General features: G+C 41.7%; 1 protein-coding gene across 1 annotated transcript; it reads right to left on the bottom strand.

The window, feature by feature from the left end:
* Window positions 1-267: 267 nt before the first annotated feature.
* LOC111747743 (synapsin-3-like) lies at window positions 268-18,552 on the bottom strand. The gene is made up of 5 exons (XM_023539253.2): window positions 17,549-18,552; window positions 16,591-16,678; window positions 12,154-12,167; window positions 11,882-12,069; window positions 268-466 (listed from the first exon to the last, which is right to left on the bottom strand). Exons 1-5 carry the CDS (start codon window positions 17,678-17,680, stop codon window positions 334-336), a joined length of 555 nt encoding a protein of 184 aa, XP_023395021.1. The 5' UTR covers window positions 17,681-18,552; the 3' UTR covers window positions 268-333.
* Window positions 18,553-18,854: the final 302 nt, after the last annotated feature.

Below are 18,854 nucleotides of genomic sequence, written 5' to 3'. Positions count from 1 at the left end.
AAACTAGCCACAAGTAGACGACTCACTTGGTTGTTGGAGGTAGGGAAGCAAGCATCTGGGTGGGCAGAGGGATGTGAGGCCCGTCTTTAAGCCCTGGTTTGAGGAACCTGGAGGCTCTCAAAGGCACACCCCTCAGTCTGACAATGCTGGGATGTCACAGTACAGGAAAATGAGAACACATAGAGCTGATCAGTTTCTGGGTCAAAGGCATTTAGAAAATATATTCTCAGGCCCTCCATTCTGTTCCCACCGGAACCAAGGCTGAGAAGGAAGGTGAGGCAGGAGAGGGGAGAGTGTAACAATGCACACCTTCCCCTCCCAGTCGGGACAAGGTTAGTCAGAGAACAGGCTGGCGAAGGACTTCCTCAGGTTGCGGATGGTTTCAGCCTTGGCCTCGTCTTCGCTTGGGGTCCCACGCTGGGATGTGTCGGTTGTGCTGAGGCTGTTAGTCAGGGACTGGGATTTGCTGAAACAGAAAGGCAAGGGGTTTGGGGAAGACAGGCCTAGACTCCATAGGAAGTCTTAGGGGCTTGTCTGAAAGCCAGATGGGTGAGTCCATGATCATAACGACATTAAGGCCAGAAACCAGGCATTCCAACACGTGTTTGATGCTAGGCACCTTACACACATTATTTAATTCTCACAATAACTCTGCAAGGTGGTTATTATTCTCACTTTTTAGGTACAGAAGCTGAATCCCAGAGTCAAATAACTCACTCAGGTCTCCACAGCAAATCACAGGGGAGCATCCAGGCTCAGGCTCTCACCACAACATCAACTGCTCAGGCAGCAGATGTTACCAGACAGTAGCTGGCCCACTGTCCTGCCTGTATGTACAAACCTGCTTGGTAAACTGTAGAGTGCTGTATCAACATCAGCTTATGGTTGCTCCTACTGTAATTTCCAGCACTTGGTTGGGAATTAGGGGCCTGCATTCTAGATCCTGCCCTGCCATTTGTTCCATATGGTCTTGGGCAAGTTACTTCTCAGGGCCTCCACTACCTCATAGGGTGGGCCTAGGTGACCCTCAGGCCTCTTGTAGCTCTGATATTCTGGGCTTTAATTCCTACCTCTTTCCTGAAGCCTTCATTGCCAATTCCAGTCTGTTTTTGAATTTTCACAGTGCTTGCTGTTTGAACCACAGTGTCCTGTTCTCTGAATGCTTTACAAATGTCAGCCTGCAGCAACTATTTGCTGAGCACTTCCCAGTGGTTAAGAGCTCAGCTGCTAACCAAAAGGTTGGCAGTGTGAACCCACCATCCACTCCTTGGAAACCCCATGGGGCAGCTCTACTCTGTTGTATAAGGTGGCTGTGAGCTGGAATCACCTTGATGGCAGCGGGTTTGGTTTTGGTTTCTCCTTTGTGCCAGGCCTAGTACCAAGTGCTAGAGGTGTAGACATGAATAGGATTCAGTCCTTGCCCTCTAGAGACCCACACTCTAGTGGAGGTGACAGATGGAGGAAGAGATGATATAAATATGTCACAAGTTTAAGAGATCTGCGTATGGTCTTGATCTCTTGATCAACAAAAAATTGAAATCCTCTTCAAAGAAGGAACTGTCTTTTGTCCCTTGGTTATTCTTCACAGAGCTTTATCTAAGACTAGGCATAGAGTAGGTATTTAGTAAGCATCTGCTGACTTGAATCGAATAATATTTTGGCTATTTAGTATCCCTTGCAATTGCATGTGAATTTTAAAATCAGCTTTTCTGTTTTCTGCAAAATACGTCATTGAGATTTTTTTTATTGTGTTTTAAGTGAAGTTCACAATTCAAATCAGTTTCTCATGCAAACACTTATACACACATTGTTATGTGTCCCTAGTTGCTCTCCCTACAATGTGAGAGCACACTCCTCTTCTCCACCCTATACTTCCTGTGTCCATTCAACCAGCGTCTGTCCCCTTCTGCTTTCTCAGCTCGCCTCTGGACGGGAGCTGCCCATTTAGTCTCAGGTATCTACGTGAGCCAAGAAGCACACTCTTTACCAGTATTATTTTATGTCTTATATAAAAAAAAAATGTCTTATAGTCCAGTTTAATCTTTGTCTGAAGAGTTGGCTTCAGGAATGGTTTCAGTTTTGGGCTAACAGAAAGGGGGCTATGTCTTCTGGGGTCCCTCCAGTCTCAGTCAGACCATCAAGTCTGGTCTTTTTGTTAGAATTTGAGTTCTGCACCCCACTTTTCTCCCACTCCATCAGGGACTCTCTGTTGTGTTCTCTGTCAGGGTGGTCATTGGTGGTAGCCGGGTACCATCTAGTTTTTCTGGTCTCAGGATGATGAAGTCTCTGGTTTATGTGGCCCTTTCTGTCTCTTGGGCTCATATTTTCCCTATGTCTTTGGTGTTCTTCATTCTCCCTTGCTCAAGGTCGGTTGGGATCAGTTGATGCATCTTAGATGGCAGCTTCCTAGCTTTTAAGACCCTAGACACCACTCACTGAAGTGGGATGCAGAACATTTTCTTAATAAACTTTCCTGTGCCAATTGACCTAGATGTCCCCTGAAACTATGGTCTCCAGACCCCCGCCCCTGCTACTCTGTCCCTTGAAGTGTTTGGTTATATTCAGGAAACTTCTTAGCTTTTGGTTTAGTCCAGTTGTGCTGACTGCCCGTGTATTGTGTGTTGTCCTTCGCTTCACCTAAGATAATTCTTGTCTACTGTCCTCTGGCTCCCTCCCCACTGTCGTAACCATAAAAGAATGTTTTCTTCTGTGTTTAAACCTTTTCTGGAGTTCTTATAATAGTGGTCTCATACTATATTTGTCCTTTTATGACTGACTAATTTCACTCAGCATAATGCCTTCCAGATTCATCCATGTTATGAAATGTTTCGCTGATTCATCATTGCTCTTTATCATTTGCATAGTATTCCATTGTGTGAATATAGTATAATTTGTTTATCCATTTATCCATTGATGGGCACCTAGGTTGTTTTCCTCTTTTTGCTATTGTGAACAGGGCTGCAGTGAACATGGGTGTGCATATATCTATTCGTGTGAGGGCTCTTATTTCTCTAGAACATATTCCAAGGAGTGGGATTGCCGGATTGTATGGTAGTTCTAGTTCTAGCTTTTTAAGGGATCGCCAAATTGATTTCCAAAGTGGTTGCACCATTTTACATTTCCACCAGCAGTGTATAAGTGTTCCAGTCTCTCCACAACTCCTCCCACATTTATTATTTTGTGTTTTTTTGATTAATGCTAGCCTTGTTGGGGTGAGATGGTATCTCATCGTAGTTTTGATTTGCATTTCTGTAATGGCTAATGATTATGAGCTTTTCCTCATGTATCTGTTAGCCACCTGAATGTCTGCTTTGGTGTTCATATCCATTGCCCATTTTTTAATTGGGCTATTTGTCTTTTTGTAGTTGAGGTTTTGCAGTACCTTGTAGATTTTAGAGATTAGACGCTGATCTGATTTATCGTAGCCAAATTTTTTTCCCAGTCTGAAGGTGGTCTTTTTACTCTTTTGGTGAAGTCTTTGGATGAGCATAAGTGTTTGATTTTTAGGAGTTCCCAGTTATCTAGTTTCTCTTCTGGTGTTTATGCATTGTTAGTTTTGTTTTGTATACTGTTTATGCCATGTATTAGGGCTCCCGGTGTTGTCCCTATTTTTTCTTCCATGATCTTCATCGTTTTAGATTTTTATATTTAGGTCTTTGATCCATTTTGAGTTAGTTTTTGTGCATGGTGTGAGGTATGGGTCTTGTTTCATTTTTTTCCAGATGGATATCCAGTTATGCCAGCACCATTTGTCAAAGAGACTGTCTTTTCCCCAGTTAATGGACTTTGGGTCTTTGTCAAATTTCAGCTGCTCATAGGTGGATGACTTTACATCTGGATTCTCAATTCTGTTCCATTGTTCTATGTATCTGTTGTTGTACCAGTACCAGGCTGTTTTAACTACCGTGGCGATATAAGAAGTTTTAAAATCAGGTAGAGTGAGGCCTCCCACTTTTTCTTCTTCAGTAATGCTTTACTTATCCAGGGCTTCTTCCTTTTCCATATGAAGTTGGTGACTTGTTTTTCCATCTCATTAAAAAATGGCATTGGAATCTGGATCGGGATTGCATTGCTTCTATAGATCGCTTTAGGTAGAACAGACATTTTCACAATATTGAGTCTTCCTATCCATGAACAAGGTATGTTTTCTACTTATGTAGGTCTCTTTTGGTTTCTTGCAGTAGTGTCTTGTAGTTTTCTTTGTATAGGTCTTTTATGTCTCTGGTTAGATTTATTCCTAAGTATCTTATCTTCTTGGGGGCTATTGTAAATGGCATTGATTTGGTGATTTCCTCTTTGTCATTCTCTTTTTTGGTGTAGAGGAATCCAACTGATTTTTTGTAATTTTATCTTGTATGCTGATACTGGAAACCCTGGTTGCCTAGTGGTTAAGAGCTACGGCTGCTAACCAAGAGGTCGGCAGTTCAAATCCACCAGGCTCTACTTGGAAACTCTATGGGGCAGTTCTACTCTGTCCTATAGGGTCGCTATGAGTCGGAATTGACTCGATGACACTGGGTTTGGTTTTTTGTTTTATGCTGATACTTTCCTGAACTCTTCTATTAGTGTCAGTAGTTTTCTTGTGTATTCTTTAGGGTTTTCTGTGTATAAGATCATATCATCTGAAAATAGAGATACTTTTACTTCTTTCTTACCAATTTGGATGCCCTTTATTCCTTTTTCTAGCGTTATTGCTCTGGCTAGGACCTCCAGCACAATGTTGAATAAGAGTGGTGATAAAGGGCATCCTTGTCTGGTTCCCCTTTCTCAAGGGGAATGCTTTCAGACTCTCCATTTAGCATGATGTTGGCTGTTGGCTTTATATAAATGCCCTTTATTATGCTGAAGAATTTCCCTTCTATTCCTATTTTGCTGAGAGTTTTTATCATGAATGGATGTTGGACTTTGTTAAATGCCTTTTCTGCATCAATTGATAAGATCATGTGGTTCTTGTCTTTTGTTTTATTTATGTGATTGATTACATTGATTGTTTTTCTAATGTTGAACCATCCCTGCATAGCTGGTATGAATCCCACTTGGTCATGGTGAATTATTTTTTTGATATGTTATTGAATTCTATTGGCCAGAATTTTGTTGAAGATTTTTGCATCTAAGTTCATGAGGGATATAGGTCTGTAATTTTCTTTTTTTTGTTGTGTCTTTACCTGGTTTTGGTATCAGGGTTATGCTGGGCATTTGGGATATATTCAGTCCTTTTCTGTACTCTGAAATACCTTTAGTAATGGTGTTAACTTTCCTCTGAAGGTTTGGTAGAATTCTCCAGTGAAGCTGTCAGGGCCAGAGCTTTTTTATTTGGGGGAGTTTTTTTTAAATGACCTTTTCAATCTCATCTTTTGTTATAGGTTTATTTAGTTGTTCAACCTCTGTTTGTGTTAGTTTAGGTAGGTAAGGTGTTGCTAGAAATTTGTCCATTTCCTTTGGTTTTCAAATTTGTTAGAGTACAATTTTTCCTGGTATTCTGTTATGATTCTTTTAATTTCAGTTGGGTCTATTGTGATATTGCCCATCTCATTTCTTATTCGGGTTATTTGCTTCCTCTCCTGTTTTTCTTTTGTCAGTTTGGCTAATATTTTACTGATTTTGTTGGTCTTTTCAAAGAACCAGGCTTTGGTCTTGTTAACTCTTTCAATTGTTTTTCTATTCTCTATTTCATTTAATTCTGCTCTAATTTTTATTATTTGCTTTCTTCTTGTGCTGGAGGGCTTCTTTTGCTGCTCACTTCCAATTTGTTCAAGTTGTAAGGTTAATGCTTTGATTTTGGCCCTTTCTTTTTTTGGATGTGTGCAGTTATTGCTATAATTGACCTCTGAGCACTGCTTTTGCTGTGTCCCAAAGGTTCTTGTAGGATGTGTTTTCATTCTCATTTGATTCTCTGAATTTCTTTATTCCATCCTTAATCTCTTCTACAATGCAATAGTTTTTGAGCAAGGTGTTGTTCAGTTTTCATTTGTTTGATTTTTTCCCTTGGTTTTTCTGTTATCGATTTCTACTTTTATGGCTGTAGGGTCAGAAAAGATGCTTTGTAATATTTCAATGCTTTGGATTCTGTTAAGGCTTGCTTTATGGCCTAATCTGTGGTCTATTCTAGAGAATGTTCCATGTGCACTGTGTTCTGTATATGTCTATGAAGTCAGGTTGGTTGATTGTGGCATTTAGATCTTCTGTGTCTTTATTGAGCTCCTTCCTGGATTTTTTTTTTTTTTTTTCTGGATGTTCTCTCCTTCACCAAAAGTAGTATGTTGAAGTCTCTTACTATTATTGTGGAGCTGTCTGAAAGTCTCTTTTCAATGCTGTTAGAGTTTGTTTTATGTATTTTGGGGTGCATAAATATTTAATATGGTTATGTCCTCCTGGTGTATTGACCCTTTAATCATTATATAGTGTCCTTCCTTATTTTTTGTGGTAGATTTTACTTTAAAGTCTATTTTGTCACAAACTAATATTGCCACTCCTGCTATTTTTTGATTGTTGCTTGCTAAATATATATTTTTCCATCCTTTGAGTTTTAGGTTGTTTGTTTCTTTAAGTCTAAATTGTGTCTCTCGTAGGCAGCATATAGATGGATCATATTTTTTTTTCCATTCTGCCACTTTCTGTCTCTTTATTGGTGCATTTAGTCCCTTTACATTCAGTGTAATTATTGATAGCTATAAAAAAAAAAAAATTTTTTTTTTTTTATGAGTTTAGCGCTGTCATTTTGATGTCTTTTTTTTGTGTGTGTGTCATTGACCGTTTCTTTGTTTCAATGTTCTGTGCTGAGTCATTTTTCTTTATTTTCTTTTCATCGTTGTTGCTTTTGTATTTGCTGAATTTTTATGTTTTTCTTGTTTTTTATTTTGATGTGTAGGGTTGTTCATTTTCTTTGTGGCTACCTTAATATTCACCCCTATTTTTCTAAGTTTAAACCAATCTTTTATTTATTTATATAGCCTTGACTTCCTCTCCATATGGAAGACCTATGACTACATTTTTTTAGTCCCTCTTTTTTGTTTTAATGTCATCTTTCACATAATGATGTCTCTGTTTCCCTATTTTCAGTGTTTTAGCTTTGATTTATTTTTGTGATTTCCCTATCTGGGTTTATATCTGGTTGCTCTGTGCTGTGTTCTCGTCTGGGGTTGTTATCTGATGTTATTGATTTTCTAACCAGAGGACTCCCTTTAGTGTTTCTTCTAATTTTAGTTTGGTTTTTGCAAATTCCCTAAACTTCTGTTTCTCTGGAAATGTCCTAATTTCACCATTGTATTTGAGATACTGTTTTGCTGGATATATAATTCTTGGCTGGTAATTTTTTTATATATGTCATCGCATTGCCTCCTTGCCTGCATGGTTTCTGCTGAGTAGTCTAAGCTTAGTCTTATTGACTCTCCTTTGTAGGTGATTTTTGTTTCTCCCTAGCTGCTCTTAAAATTCTCTATCTTGGTTTTGGCAAGTTTGACTATAATATGTCTTGGTGAATTTCTTTTGGGATCTACCTTGTGTGGGGTTCAATGAGCATCTTGGATCGATATCTTCTCATCTTTCATGATATCATGGGAAGTTTTCTGTCAACAAATCTTCAACAATTCTCTCTATTTTTTGTTATCCCCCGCTGTTCTGGCACTCCAATCACTCGTAGGTTCTTCCTCTTGATAGAGTCCCACATAATTACATAATTCTTTTGGTTTCTTCATTTTTTTAAATTCTTTTATCTGATTTTTCCTCAAATATGTTGGTGTCAAGTGCTGTATCTTCAGTCTCACTAATTCTGACTTTTATTGCTTCAGTTTTGCTCTATGACTTTCTATTGAGTTGTCTAATTCTGAAATTTTATAGTTAATCTTCTGGATTTCTGGTTGCTGTCTCCCTATGGATTCTTGCAGCCTGTTAAATTTGTCATTATGCTCATCTCTAATCTTCTTAAGTTCTACCATTGATTTGTCTGTGTGCTGCTTGGCTTGTTCTGTGATTTGCCTGATCTCCTTCTTGATCTCTTTAAGAGTTCTTTATATTAATCTTTTGTATTTATTCTACCTCTGGTAATTCCAGGATGGTCTCTTCATCTGGAAGATTTCTTGATTCTTTGTTTTGAGGGCTTGCTGAAGCCATCGTGGTCTGCCTCTTTATGTGATTTGATATCGTCTTGTAGTTATCAATAAGTTATTGTATTTATTTATTTTATGTTTGCTTACTGTGCCCTAGCTTCTTGTTTTGTTTTGATATGCCCAAATAGGCTGCTTTTGTGAGCTAGTTTTATTATCGGTGCCTTTGAAGCTCTAACGTCCTGTCCCCAGGTGGTTAGAGGTGTTACTAAGTATGTGAGCCCCGGAGTCCATTTACTTTCCTTATATGGATTCAGCTCAGGTTTCCAGGTAGTTGGTCACCAAGTGTGTAGTGCAGGTTCTCACCTATAGTCCTAGATTGGCAGGGGTGATTGGTGTAGGCACAGGTATCTGGGTGCAGTAGGGGGTCATACGCTAAGCAAGGCAGGGGGCTGACAGCTACCCCTGAGTGTCTGTGAGGAAAGCATGTCCCTGTTCCTTAGAGCTCATAGGTGTGTGGGTTTTGCAGCTGGACTATGGGCACCCAATGCTGTTGGCTGTAAGGACTGGGAGGTACTACTTATTACTGTACCCTCTCACAGGTGGCTAGGTGTCACGTGTGGAGACTTCAGTCCTCAGGCCCCTGATGTGGGTAGGTGAGGACCCTGCTTAATAGGCAGAGCAGTGCCAAATGTCACAAACCTGTGTCTCCATCATATACCTGATACAGCTGAGGTTAGACGTCAGGTATATACCCTGTTGTACTGTGCTAACGAGGGCCTATGGTGTTGTAATGGCCCCACACAGATCTATGCAAGGGTGAAAGGCATTCGAAGTCTACGGACCCCTTATGTCTGTGCCTAGGCAAAGGAGCTGTTTCTGCCCTGAGTTCCTGGCTTAGGAGAACCGGCAGATTATTTTTCCTTGTTTGTTAAATTGTTCCTTCTCCAGTGCCAGGAGAATGGCTCAGAGTGTGTGATAGGTCCAACTTCTGGCCTAGGGGATGTGGCAGTCTCTGAAGCTGGCATGGACCCAGTGCAGAGCGGGGAGAGGGCAGGTAAGAGGGTGAGAGGCTTTTCCCAAAGGGGCGCTTTTTTTTTTTTTTTTTATCTGCGTAGTAGGTTAAACTCATGTACTTATCTTTTGCCCGTTGAGCACTGCTTTTCACTGATTCTGGAAGCATGAGTAGAGTCTCCACCGCTCTCAGTCTCTCCTGATGTGGAAAACGCATCCTGAATGCCATTGCTTGATACACCACGCTCGCACCAGTGGATCCAGCCTGAGGGGTGCTGCTTCCTGCCGGGTCTGGCACTTCCTCACTGTTTCTGAACTGTATCTCTCTCCCTGCCATTCAGTCCGATTCCTCTACTTTGCCCTTAGATTGTCATATATAATCAATTCGCTTGTTTTTTCAGGTCTTTATTGTATGAGGGACCACAGGAAACGTCTGACTACTCTGTCATCTTGGCCTTGCTGGTCATTGGGATTTTGATGGGGATTGCACTGATCTGCTATGGGGAGTATTGCCATCTTAACAATATTAAGTATTCCAATCCATGAACTTGAGATGTCTTTCCATTTGATTAGGTCTTCTTTAATTTTAGCAATGTTTTGTAGTTCTCAGTGCATAAGTCTTTTACCTCCTTGGTTTGATCTATTCCTAAGTATATTTTTTGATGCTATCGTAAATGAAATTGTTTTCTTAATTTCCATTTCTGATTGTCTAATTTTTGATCTTGTATCCTGCAACTTTGTGGCATTTGTTTATTAGCTCTAATAGTTTTTTTGGATGGATTCTTTAGGATTTTCTATATGTAAGATCATAAAACAAAATGAAATATTTTTGAAAGCAACAAATTAGGAAATTTAAGTGTTCCTAGCTAGATTATTATAAGGTCAGTGTCCAACCTGGCTTAAGCTCCAAAGCCCTTGTCTGTCTTGTGATTAGCTGGCCGTCATCTTTTTACATAGTGAGAGGCTGTACACAGATATGCATTCTAGATGCCAGGCAGCATTCTAAGCACTAACTATGCATTAACTCATTTTAATCCATATAATAAAATGTGATGTGAGTATTGTCTCCACTTGGCATGTGAGGATATTTAAGCATGGAGAGGTTAAGTGTTAGAGCTGGGATTTGAACCCAGGTAGCCTGCTGTCAAACAGCATACCATATTGCCTGGAGGGTCATTTGCCAGTATCTCCCAAACTAAAAATGCATTTATACCTTTGATCCAAGAATACCATTTCAGGTATTTACAGCTAAACCTGCACACATTAAAAAAAAAAAAAAAGTATATATATATATATATATATATATGAAAGATTATTCATGGCAGCTTTGTTTGTAAACACAAACCATTTTCTATCTATGATGGATTTGTTACATAAATTATAGTACTACTGTACAGAGTAATTCTATGCAGCTATAAAAAAAGAAGAGAACGTTCAATAAACTGGTTAGAAGATCTCCAGGATGTATTGTTAAATGAAAAAAGCAAGGGGCAGAATGGAGTATATAGTGAATACTACCATTTGCAGAAGGAAGTAAGGAGGGGATCTGAACATATATTTTGTATTTGCATCAGGAACCACTGGAAGGACCCACCAAGGAGCTAACCAAAGTGGCTACTGCTAGGGAGCAGGAAGGAGCAAAGTATTGGATGGGAGTGGAGTGGGAGCAAGGTTTTTTAATGTGTACCTTTTCATATCTTTGGTATCTTTTAACTTTTGAACCATGTGAATGTATTACCTATTAAAAAAAAATTGTGGTTACCATGATCACTGGACAGGATGTCCTGAGTTTAATCCCAGCTCTTCTACTTAGTAGCAGTGGAATCTTGGGCAAGTTACTTAATCCCTTTCTCTGTGTAATTAATTTGTAAAAATGAGGATAATAATAGTTATTAACTCCTAAGCTTTGGAAAACTGAAAAACAAAACAAACACAAAACTAACTGTGTAAAAAGTGCTTGGCACATAGAAAGTGAATAATAGATGTTAGTTGTGAAACTATGATTATCAATATTAGATAGAATGATGCTATGTGACTTCCAAAGCTGGGCCTCAACAGGCCTTGATGCTTTTACTTTTGCCATTTTGGACACAGTTCTACTAGGTGAGGAAGCTCAGCCTAGCCTGCTGGAGGATGAGATCCATCGAAAGAGAGATGCCAGCACCAACAGCCAGATGTATGACTGATATGAGTAAGGTCCTCTTGGAGCATCTGGCCCCGCTTGAGCTGCCAGATGACCAGTCATATGAATGATCCCTGGAGAGTTGGGTTGCCAGATTTAGCAAATAAATATACAGGACACCTAGCTAAATTTGAATTTCAGATTAAAAAAAAGAAAAATTTATTTAGTGTAAGTATATCCCATGCAATATTTGGGGCATACTTATACTCAAAAATATTCATTGTTTATCTGCAATTCAAATTTAACTGGGCATTCTGTATTTTATCTGGTAACTCTGTAGGAGAGACCAGAATAAGAACCTCCTAGCTGAGCCAAGCTTAAACCAAATTGACAAACCACAAAATTGTGAAGAAATACAATGGTTGTTTTCTTAAGTCACTAAGTGTTGGGGTGGTTTGTTCTGCAGCAAGAGTTAACTGATGCATTTATATATGTAAGGTCATGGTGGGGCCTAATCTATACTCTCACCTTGCTGGGTGCTGCAGTCCAGGTTCCACCCTCCAGACCTGTTTCTACCCATTTAAAGTCTAGGTGAGGCCTTGTTGGGTCTTTCTTTGTCTTTGAGTCCCTGACCCTGAATTGGCCCAGTTCTGCCCACACTCCAGCTCCATCCTGTGCCCTTCCCAATTCCCAAAGTACTTACTTGAGTTGGGGGTGGGGTGGTGCTGATTTCTTGAACTCTTCGCCCTGTTGGGAGCTGCTGCGGCCCTGAATGGGGGGCCGGGGCTGAGAGGTGAGGCCTGGTTTGGAGACCTGGTTTGGTGAGCTGCCACTGGATGCCCGGGACAGCTGTGGAGAACCTGGAGACCTCTGCTGCTGTGGAGATCCAGACTGGGGGCTCAGAGGCTGCTGGCCTTGAGGGGAGAGCCTCTGTTGGGAGGGGCTTGCAGATCTCGGAGGCTGAGAAGACTGAGCTTGGCGAGGGCCTCCTACAGGAAGAAAAACTTTTAAGTTCAAAAGGATAAATAATGGCTTTACACAAATAATATAGGTCCAAGGATATTTATTACAGTGTTTTTTATGACAGTAAAAAACTAAAAGCAATATAAATGCCTAACCATAGGGCACCTGATTCAACAGGGCTTTGCTTCATTTTTTACCTTTTTCGTAACAGTATGTCCTAGTACATTTGAAGGCCCATTGAACTCAAACTCAAACACCTATGGGGCCAGGTGGGTACATAAATAAATCAAGTAGGTGAGTATAAAAAATATCATGTGGCCTGTAAAATTTCTCCTACTTAAAATAAAAACATGGGTTCAGAGAATTATTTCTCTATAGAGGTACAAGCATGAAGAAAATAGCAGTTGACACTCACATTATTGTTGGTGTGACAATAAGGAGGAGTGGAGCCTGGGGCAAAGAGGGGAGTCTTTGCTGTATTCAAGGGGGCAGGTGGCATTGAACACCAGTGGACCACTGCTATGCAAGAATGCTGGCCCATTGTTTCTAGAGCTTCTGCTTTATCAAAAGAAGCTGGGAATTGAGATAATTGAGATGTTTATGGAAAAGCTCCTGATTTTTAAATATTGATTTACTTTATAGTTTTTAAACCCAGTGCAAATCAAAGAAAACATCCGTGTTCTACTTACACCTAAAGTATTCCCCTGCCCCAGCCCACAGTATCTTATGAAATCTGAATACTCATTTATTTACTATTTGTTGAGTTCCTATTATACACGTGTGCTTCACCAAGCTACTTGCAAAGCAAGCATTACAGTATTTTTTTATCTGAGCACATACAAAAACTATTATGTACAGAGAATATTTGCCTAAGCCCAGGATTAATGCTAAAAAATTATGAAGTTCATTGAAAGAAAGCTTCACTTTTACTGGGTCGAAAATGAACAAGTTAATAATGTGGTCTTGTTTTTTGGGAACTCAATAAAAGCATTATTTTTTAATTAGCCTTGTTATTTTTAATCTAGATGTTAATTCAGTGGGCATTTTCTTTAATTATCTTAATTGGTTTTAAGTGGTTTATTTTTCAACTCGCTAAAAGTGTGTTTAGCCTCATGTCCCTTAAAATAATATCTCTTTATCAAGCATGTCTCTACTCTGGGCCCAGAGAGGAAGTCAGATATAGAAGATCCCTGTTTTCAAAGTGCTCTCTGTTCAGATGTTTTTCCATGGGGCTGAGTGGGAAGGATGGAGGCAGAGCAGGGGTATAGCCAGCAGTGTGGTAGGGGTAATGAATAAGTATAAATAATGTTCAAATCTGCCAGGCGCTCCTTGGAAACCCTATGGGGCAGTTCTACTCTGTCCTATAGGGTCAGTATGAGTCGGAATCAACTCGACGGCACTGGGTTTTTTTTTTTTTAATGAGCATTTATACTAAAGAAGTCTTGCTAAGCAGGAGAGCAGTGGACTTATGTTGGTTATAATCATTATTAATAGTAACAACCATTAAGAACGTGTATAATTGTTAGTAACACACAAGTTATTAACAGTAAGAGTTAATAGAATAACCATTAATAGGAAATTATGCACAGTAAGAGCTAACACCTACTATTATGGATTGAATGGTGTCCCTCCAAAATACGTGTTGGAATCCTACTGCCTGTACCTGTGAATGTAATCCCCTTTGGCACTAGGGTTTTCATTGGTTTGTTAATGAAGCATATCAGCTTAGTTCATGTCCTAAACCTAATCACTTCTGAGTTCTGAAAAAACAGATTAGACTCAGGAGGAAGGACAGAGGGAAGATAGATGGTTTGTGGAGATCTCTAAGGAACCAAGGTATGTGGGGGCTACAGAAGCTGAGACAAGGATCTTCCCCCAGAGCTGACAGAGAGCCCTCCCCTAGATCTGGTGCCCTGAATTCCGACCTCTAGCCTCCTGAACTGTGAGAAAATAAATTTCATTTCTTTAAAGTCACCCATTTGTGGTATTTCTGTTACAGTAGCACTACCTCTGTGCCAGGTACCTTGCCAGTTGCTTCACGCACATGATCTCACGGGCACCTCTCAGTAACTTTCTAACTGAAGAAGCTGATATATTGGAGAAGTGATGTAACTTGCTTACGAATGCTAAGGTAGTGAGACATGGACCTGGATGCAAACACACACATATCTGCCTAAGGAAGAATAGTAATGTTCATTTATTAAAAAAAAAAAAAAAAAAATGTTCATTTATACATGGGTTCATTTAAACAATTATGCCATTTTTCCTTTCCTTGAATGCATTCTGCTTTTCTAGGGAGAGAAGCATAAGCAAAAGAGATGGATGGACCATTTTTTCTAAGGCCCAGGGAAGAGAAAGCCATTAAGTGCCAAGGGCTGGTTTTCCCAAGAAGCAATGAACTTGCTCCTTTAATAAAGTGCCTGGGACTACCACGGCATGACAGGAGCCCCTTCTTTCTGACAGGGTTTAAGCAGACCCTGCTGGCGTAGTCGTTATGTGCTACAGCTGCTAACCTAAAGGTCAGCAGTTCGAATCTACCAGGTGCTACTTGGAAACTCTATGGGGCAGTTCTACCCTGTCCTATAGGGTTGCTATGAGTGGGAATTGACTTGATGGCAACGGATTTGGTTTAAAAGACTCTAAGGAGGCTGCCTGTTAAGGCTTCTTTGTGCAAAGTTGCTCTGAAGCCCTGGGGCAGGCACTGGAGCAGTGCATGGATCCAGAAGGCGTTGGGTTCTGAGAGGGGAGGCTGAGTGAGTTGTCTCCTGAGGCTCTGACGAAGCAGCTGGCTTTCAGCAACAAAGTTACTCAGTGATTGCCACTACTTCTTTTTCTCTAGTTACCAATAGTTTATCCATTCTCTAATAAATGGTCACACCTGCCTTTCAGTTTGTCATACTGTGGTGGCTTGTGTGTTGCGATGATGCTGGAAACTATGCCACCGGTATCTCAAATACCAGCAGGGCTACTCATGGTGAAGTTTTTTAGTGGAGCTTCTAGACTAAGACAGACTAGGAAGAAAGGCCTGACAATCTACCTCTAAAAATTAGCCAATGAAAACCTTATGGATCACAGCAGAACATGGTCCAATAAAATGCTGGAAGATGGCGGCAGGGCTGGGCAGCGTTTCGTTCTGTCATACACAAAGTCATCATGAGTCAGAACCGACTTGACGCAACTAACAACAACAACATAGGAATGACTGAGTATTTTTTTGAGGAAGAATTTCAGTTGAGAAGGTTATATTTAATGTTTCATTTTTCTTTCTCATTCTAGCTGGTTGGCTTACATATCTATAATCAGGCACAACTAGTGGCTAGGAAGCTTAAACACTTTCTAGAAGATCTGAAAGGCCAGCCTTGTAAACCTGCCATTTTCTTGTTGTGCCTCCTTGGACAAAACCTCAACTTCCATCTCTGTGAAAAAGAAATACTAGTGTTTTCACTGTAGAGTGGTTGGAGGGTAAAATAGGAAAACAGGTGGGGAAGTACCTAGCACAGTATCTGGCATATGTTATATACTTAATACATTTACTTTCTGTCTTCCCTTTCTCCTTTCCTGACCTTAACGGGATGCGAAACCTCACTGTCTCTTTCATTCTGCGTGTCTTAGTTATAGTGCTGTTATAACAGAAATGACACAAGTGGATGGCTTTAACAAACAGAAATTTATTCTCTCACAGTCTAGGAGGCTAGAAGTCTGAATTCAGGGCACCAACTCGCTAGGAAAGCTTTCTCTCTCTGTCGGTTCTAGAGGAAGTTCCTTGTCATCAATCTTTCCTCAGTCTGGGAGCTTCTTAGCATAGGGACCCCAGGTCCAAAGGATTCACTCTGCTCCTAGCACTTCTTGCTTGGTGGCATGAGGTTCTTCTTCTCTCTACTAGATACTCTCTTTTATATCTCAAAAGAGATTGACTTAAAGTACAACCTAATCCTGTAGATTGTGTCCTGCCTCATTAACATAACTGCCTCTAATCCTGCCTCATTAACATCATAAACCCCAAATCAAATGCTTTACCATTGAATTGATTACGACTCACAGCGAACCTATAGGACAGAGTAGAATTGCCTCACAGGATTTCCAAGGAATGACTGGTGGATTTGAACTGCTGACCTTTTGGTGAGCAGCCTAGCGCTTAACCACTGCGCCACCAGGGCTCCATTAACATCATAGAGGTTAGGATTTACAACACACAGGAAAATCATATCAGATCACACAATGGTGGACAACCACACAATACTGGGAATCATGGCCTAGCCAAGTTGACACACAACTTTGGGGGACACAATTCAATCCATAACACTGCATATGGAATTAGTGCACATATTCTGTGGATAAAGTCTTAAGATAGATTTCCCAGAGTGCATCCGGAAACCAGACATGGCTCCCATGATGCACTTGACACCCTCACTAAGGTGGGTTCTCTTGTTGGCTGGCCATAGGGCATACCTTGTGTGGGTGGGCGGGGTTGGGGCTGTCCCAGCTGAGGTCCCAGCTGAGCTTGTCCTGGAGATTTTGCTGGCTTCATTTGTGGAGCCTAAAGCAGGAGAAAAGAAACTTGTTGTCATCACCACAGCCACTAACTCTCTGGGTGTGTGTGTAGGGAGCAGGTTTTTAAAATGATTTTGTTATTACTGAGGTAAAACTCACACAAAGTGGGCATATCTTAAGTGTTCACTGTGAAAAATTTTGACATATGTTTACACCTCTGAACCCACAACCCAGATTAAGACACAGACATTTTCCAGAAGGCTGTGCTGTGCCCCATCCCAGCTAGCACTCCGGTCAAGGATAATTGTTATTCTGACCTCGGTATCATAGATTAGTTTTTTGGGGGAAAGGGAGGGTAGGTTTTGACATTAACTTTTGCAGAAAGCTGGGAGGCTAGTAAATTATTTGGGGAATTGTGTGGTAATCCATGGTGGGGATTGTGGAGGGGAGGAGCTATGTGGGAGCTTGTTGAGCCTGGGGGATGGGGAAATGTAAGACACAATAGTCTCTATTGACTGGTGCCCTGGGAACACATAACGGGCATGTGTGTAGACACACTCATATACTTCCCCCCACCCCCACCCTCTCACTCTCTCACACACACACACCAATTCAGGCTCAGGACGGAGGGCACAGCAGAGTCGTCACCTGACGTCTTGTGTTAACAATCTCTGCCCACAGACACCCAAAGCCCAGGAGAGACAAGATTTTCTCCTTAGGGTGCTGGAGGGAGGAGGGGCCCCTGCAGAGGCTCCCAAATTCACGTGTCAGGAGTGGGATGCAGAAGCTCTCCCCGATGCCAGGCCTCTGCCCACACCTGTTCCTTTCTTCCCAGGTGGTTCCTTTGGAAGGGTACCTCCCTTGAGCCCAGCATTTCTCATGGCTACAAAGTCTCCTTTGCTCCTGGGGACCTTACCCAAGGTCTCAGGGGAGAGGGCACTGTGGCCCCTGGCATCAGGAGTTGGCTCATTTTGGAGACCACCAGGTCAGCCATCAGCTGTCTATCCTCTTCCACATGTTCTCCAATCAGGGGCATTGAGCTGTCCATCACCTGTGGGGAGAGAAAGAAGGGCTGAGAGATCCTGATGCAGGGTAGGTGCCCTGGCGCTGAGCAGCGCGTCCCAGGCCTGGCTCAAGGCTCAGGACTGAAGTGACCACTAGATGGCGATGTTCTCCACACAAACCCCTCAGCCCAGCACCTCAGTTACAGAAACAACCAGCTCTCCTCATTTCTATTTGAATCAACTCCCTTGGATTAAGTTCGGTTCAGCCCGAATTCACCAGGCTGTAGCAATGCACCCAAGGTCCGGAGCCTTTGCTGGCCTTTTCTGCACTTTTCTCTGGGGAGCTGGTTTCCACCCCCTCTTTTCCCACCCAGTGTCGGGGCTGGCCTCTTCTCCCTTGGCCCAAGGTCAAGGCTTTCCACAAAGCCGGAAGCAATGAAGGTGGGGGCTCCTCTATGAACAAAAAATGACATGGCCTGGAGTTGACCCAAGGTTCAGAGAGAAGAGGGAGGAGGAAAGGCCTGTTCTCTGGGGCCCTGGCAGAACACAGGCCCAGAGCGAAACCCGCTCCACAGGGAGCCGCTGTTTCTCAGAGGAAGCACAGCGCTGAAGAGGAAGAGGAGTCCGAGAGGACATAGGAGCCCATCCTGATCTTTTTACAGATGGGGAAGCCGAGGCCCAGAGCTGGGAAGGGATTTGGCCAAATCACACAGGCCAACGATTCAGATGATTCCCCAGGTATAGGGGGCTGTAGAAAGTCTTGAAGGGGAGTCAGGTCTTTGCTCCCACCCTCTCTGTCTGCTCCACCCATCCAATGCCCACCAAGCCCACACTCTTGTCTTCTCTTTTCCGAAGCCTTGGACTTGATAGGTTCTCTCTCTCCTCTAGGCCTTTATGCCTGTTGTTTCCTCTGCCCACTCTCTCTCTCTCTCTTTTTAATATCGATGGACTGCTAACCGAAACGTTGGTGGTTCAAAACCACCAGCAGCTCGACTGGAGAAAAATGTGGCAGTCTGCTTCCATAGAGATTTTCAGCCTTAGAAATCCTATGGGGTCGCTATGAGTTGGAATTGACTTGATGGCAGTGGGTTTGGTTTTGGTTTGTGTACATATACATAAAACCAAAAAACCTGTTGCCGTCGAGTCAGAGAAGAACTGCCCCACGGAGTTTCCAAGGAGCAGCTGGTGGATTCAAACTGCCAACCTTTTGGTTAGCAG

Source organism: Loxodonta africana, chromosome 4 (genome assembly GCF_030014295.1).
Source record: "Loxodonta africana isolate mLoxAfr1 chromosome 4, mLoxAfr1.hap2, whole genome shotgun sequence".
Taxonomy (NCBI): Eukaryota; Metazoa; Chordata; class Mammalia; order Proboscidea; family Elephantidae; genus Loxodonta; species Loxodonta africana.
Note: the sequence above shows the minus strand (reverse complement) of the source record. Positions and strands in the feature narration are given on the sequence as shown.

Bases quoted from the DNA above. Each gene is read 5' to 3' on its own strand.
- LOC111747743 (XM_023539253.2), bottom strand. From the start codon at position 17,680: ATGGACAGCTCAATGCCCCTGATTGGAGAACATGTGGAAGAGGATAGA. The intron at 16,679-17,548 runs GTAAGGTCCCCA...CTCCTGCTTTAG, and splicing joins CCTCTCCCCTGAGACCTTGG to GCTCCACAAATGAAGCCAGC. The intron at 467-11,881 runs GTAAGTACTTTG...TTTCTGTTTCAG, and splicing joins CCACCCCACCCCCAACTCAA to CAAATCCCAGTCCCTGACTA.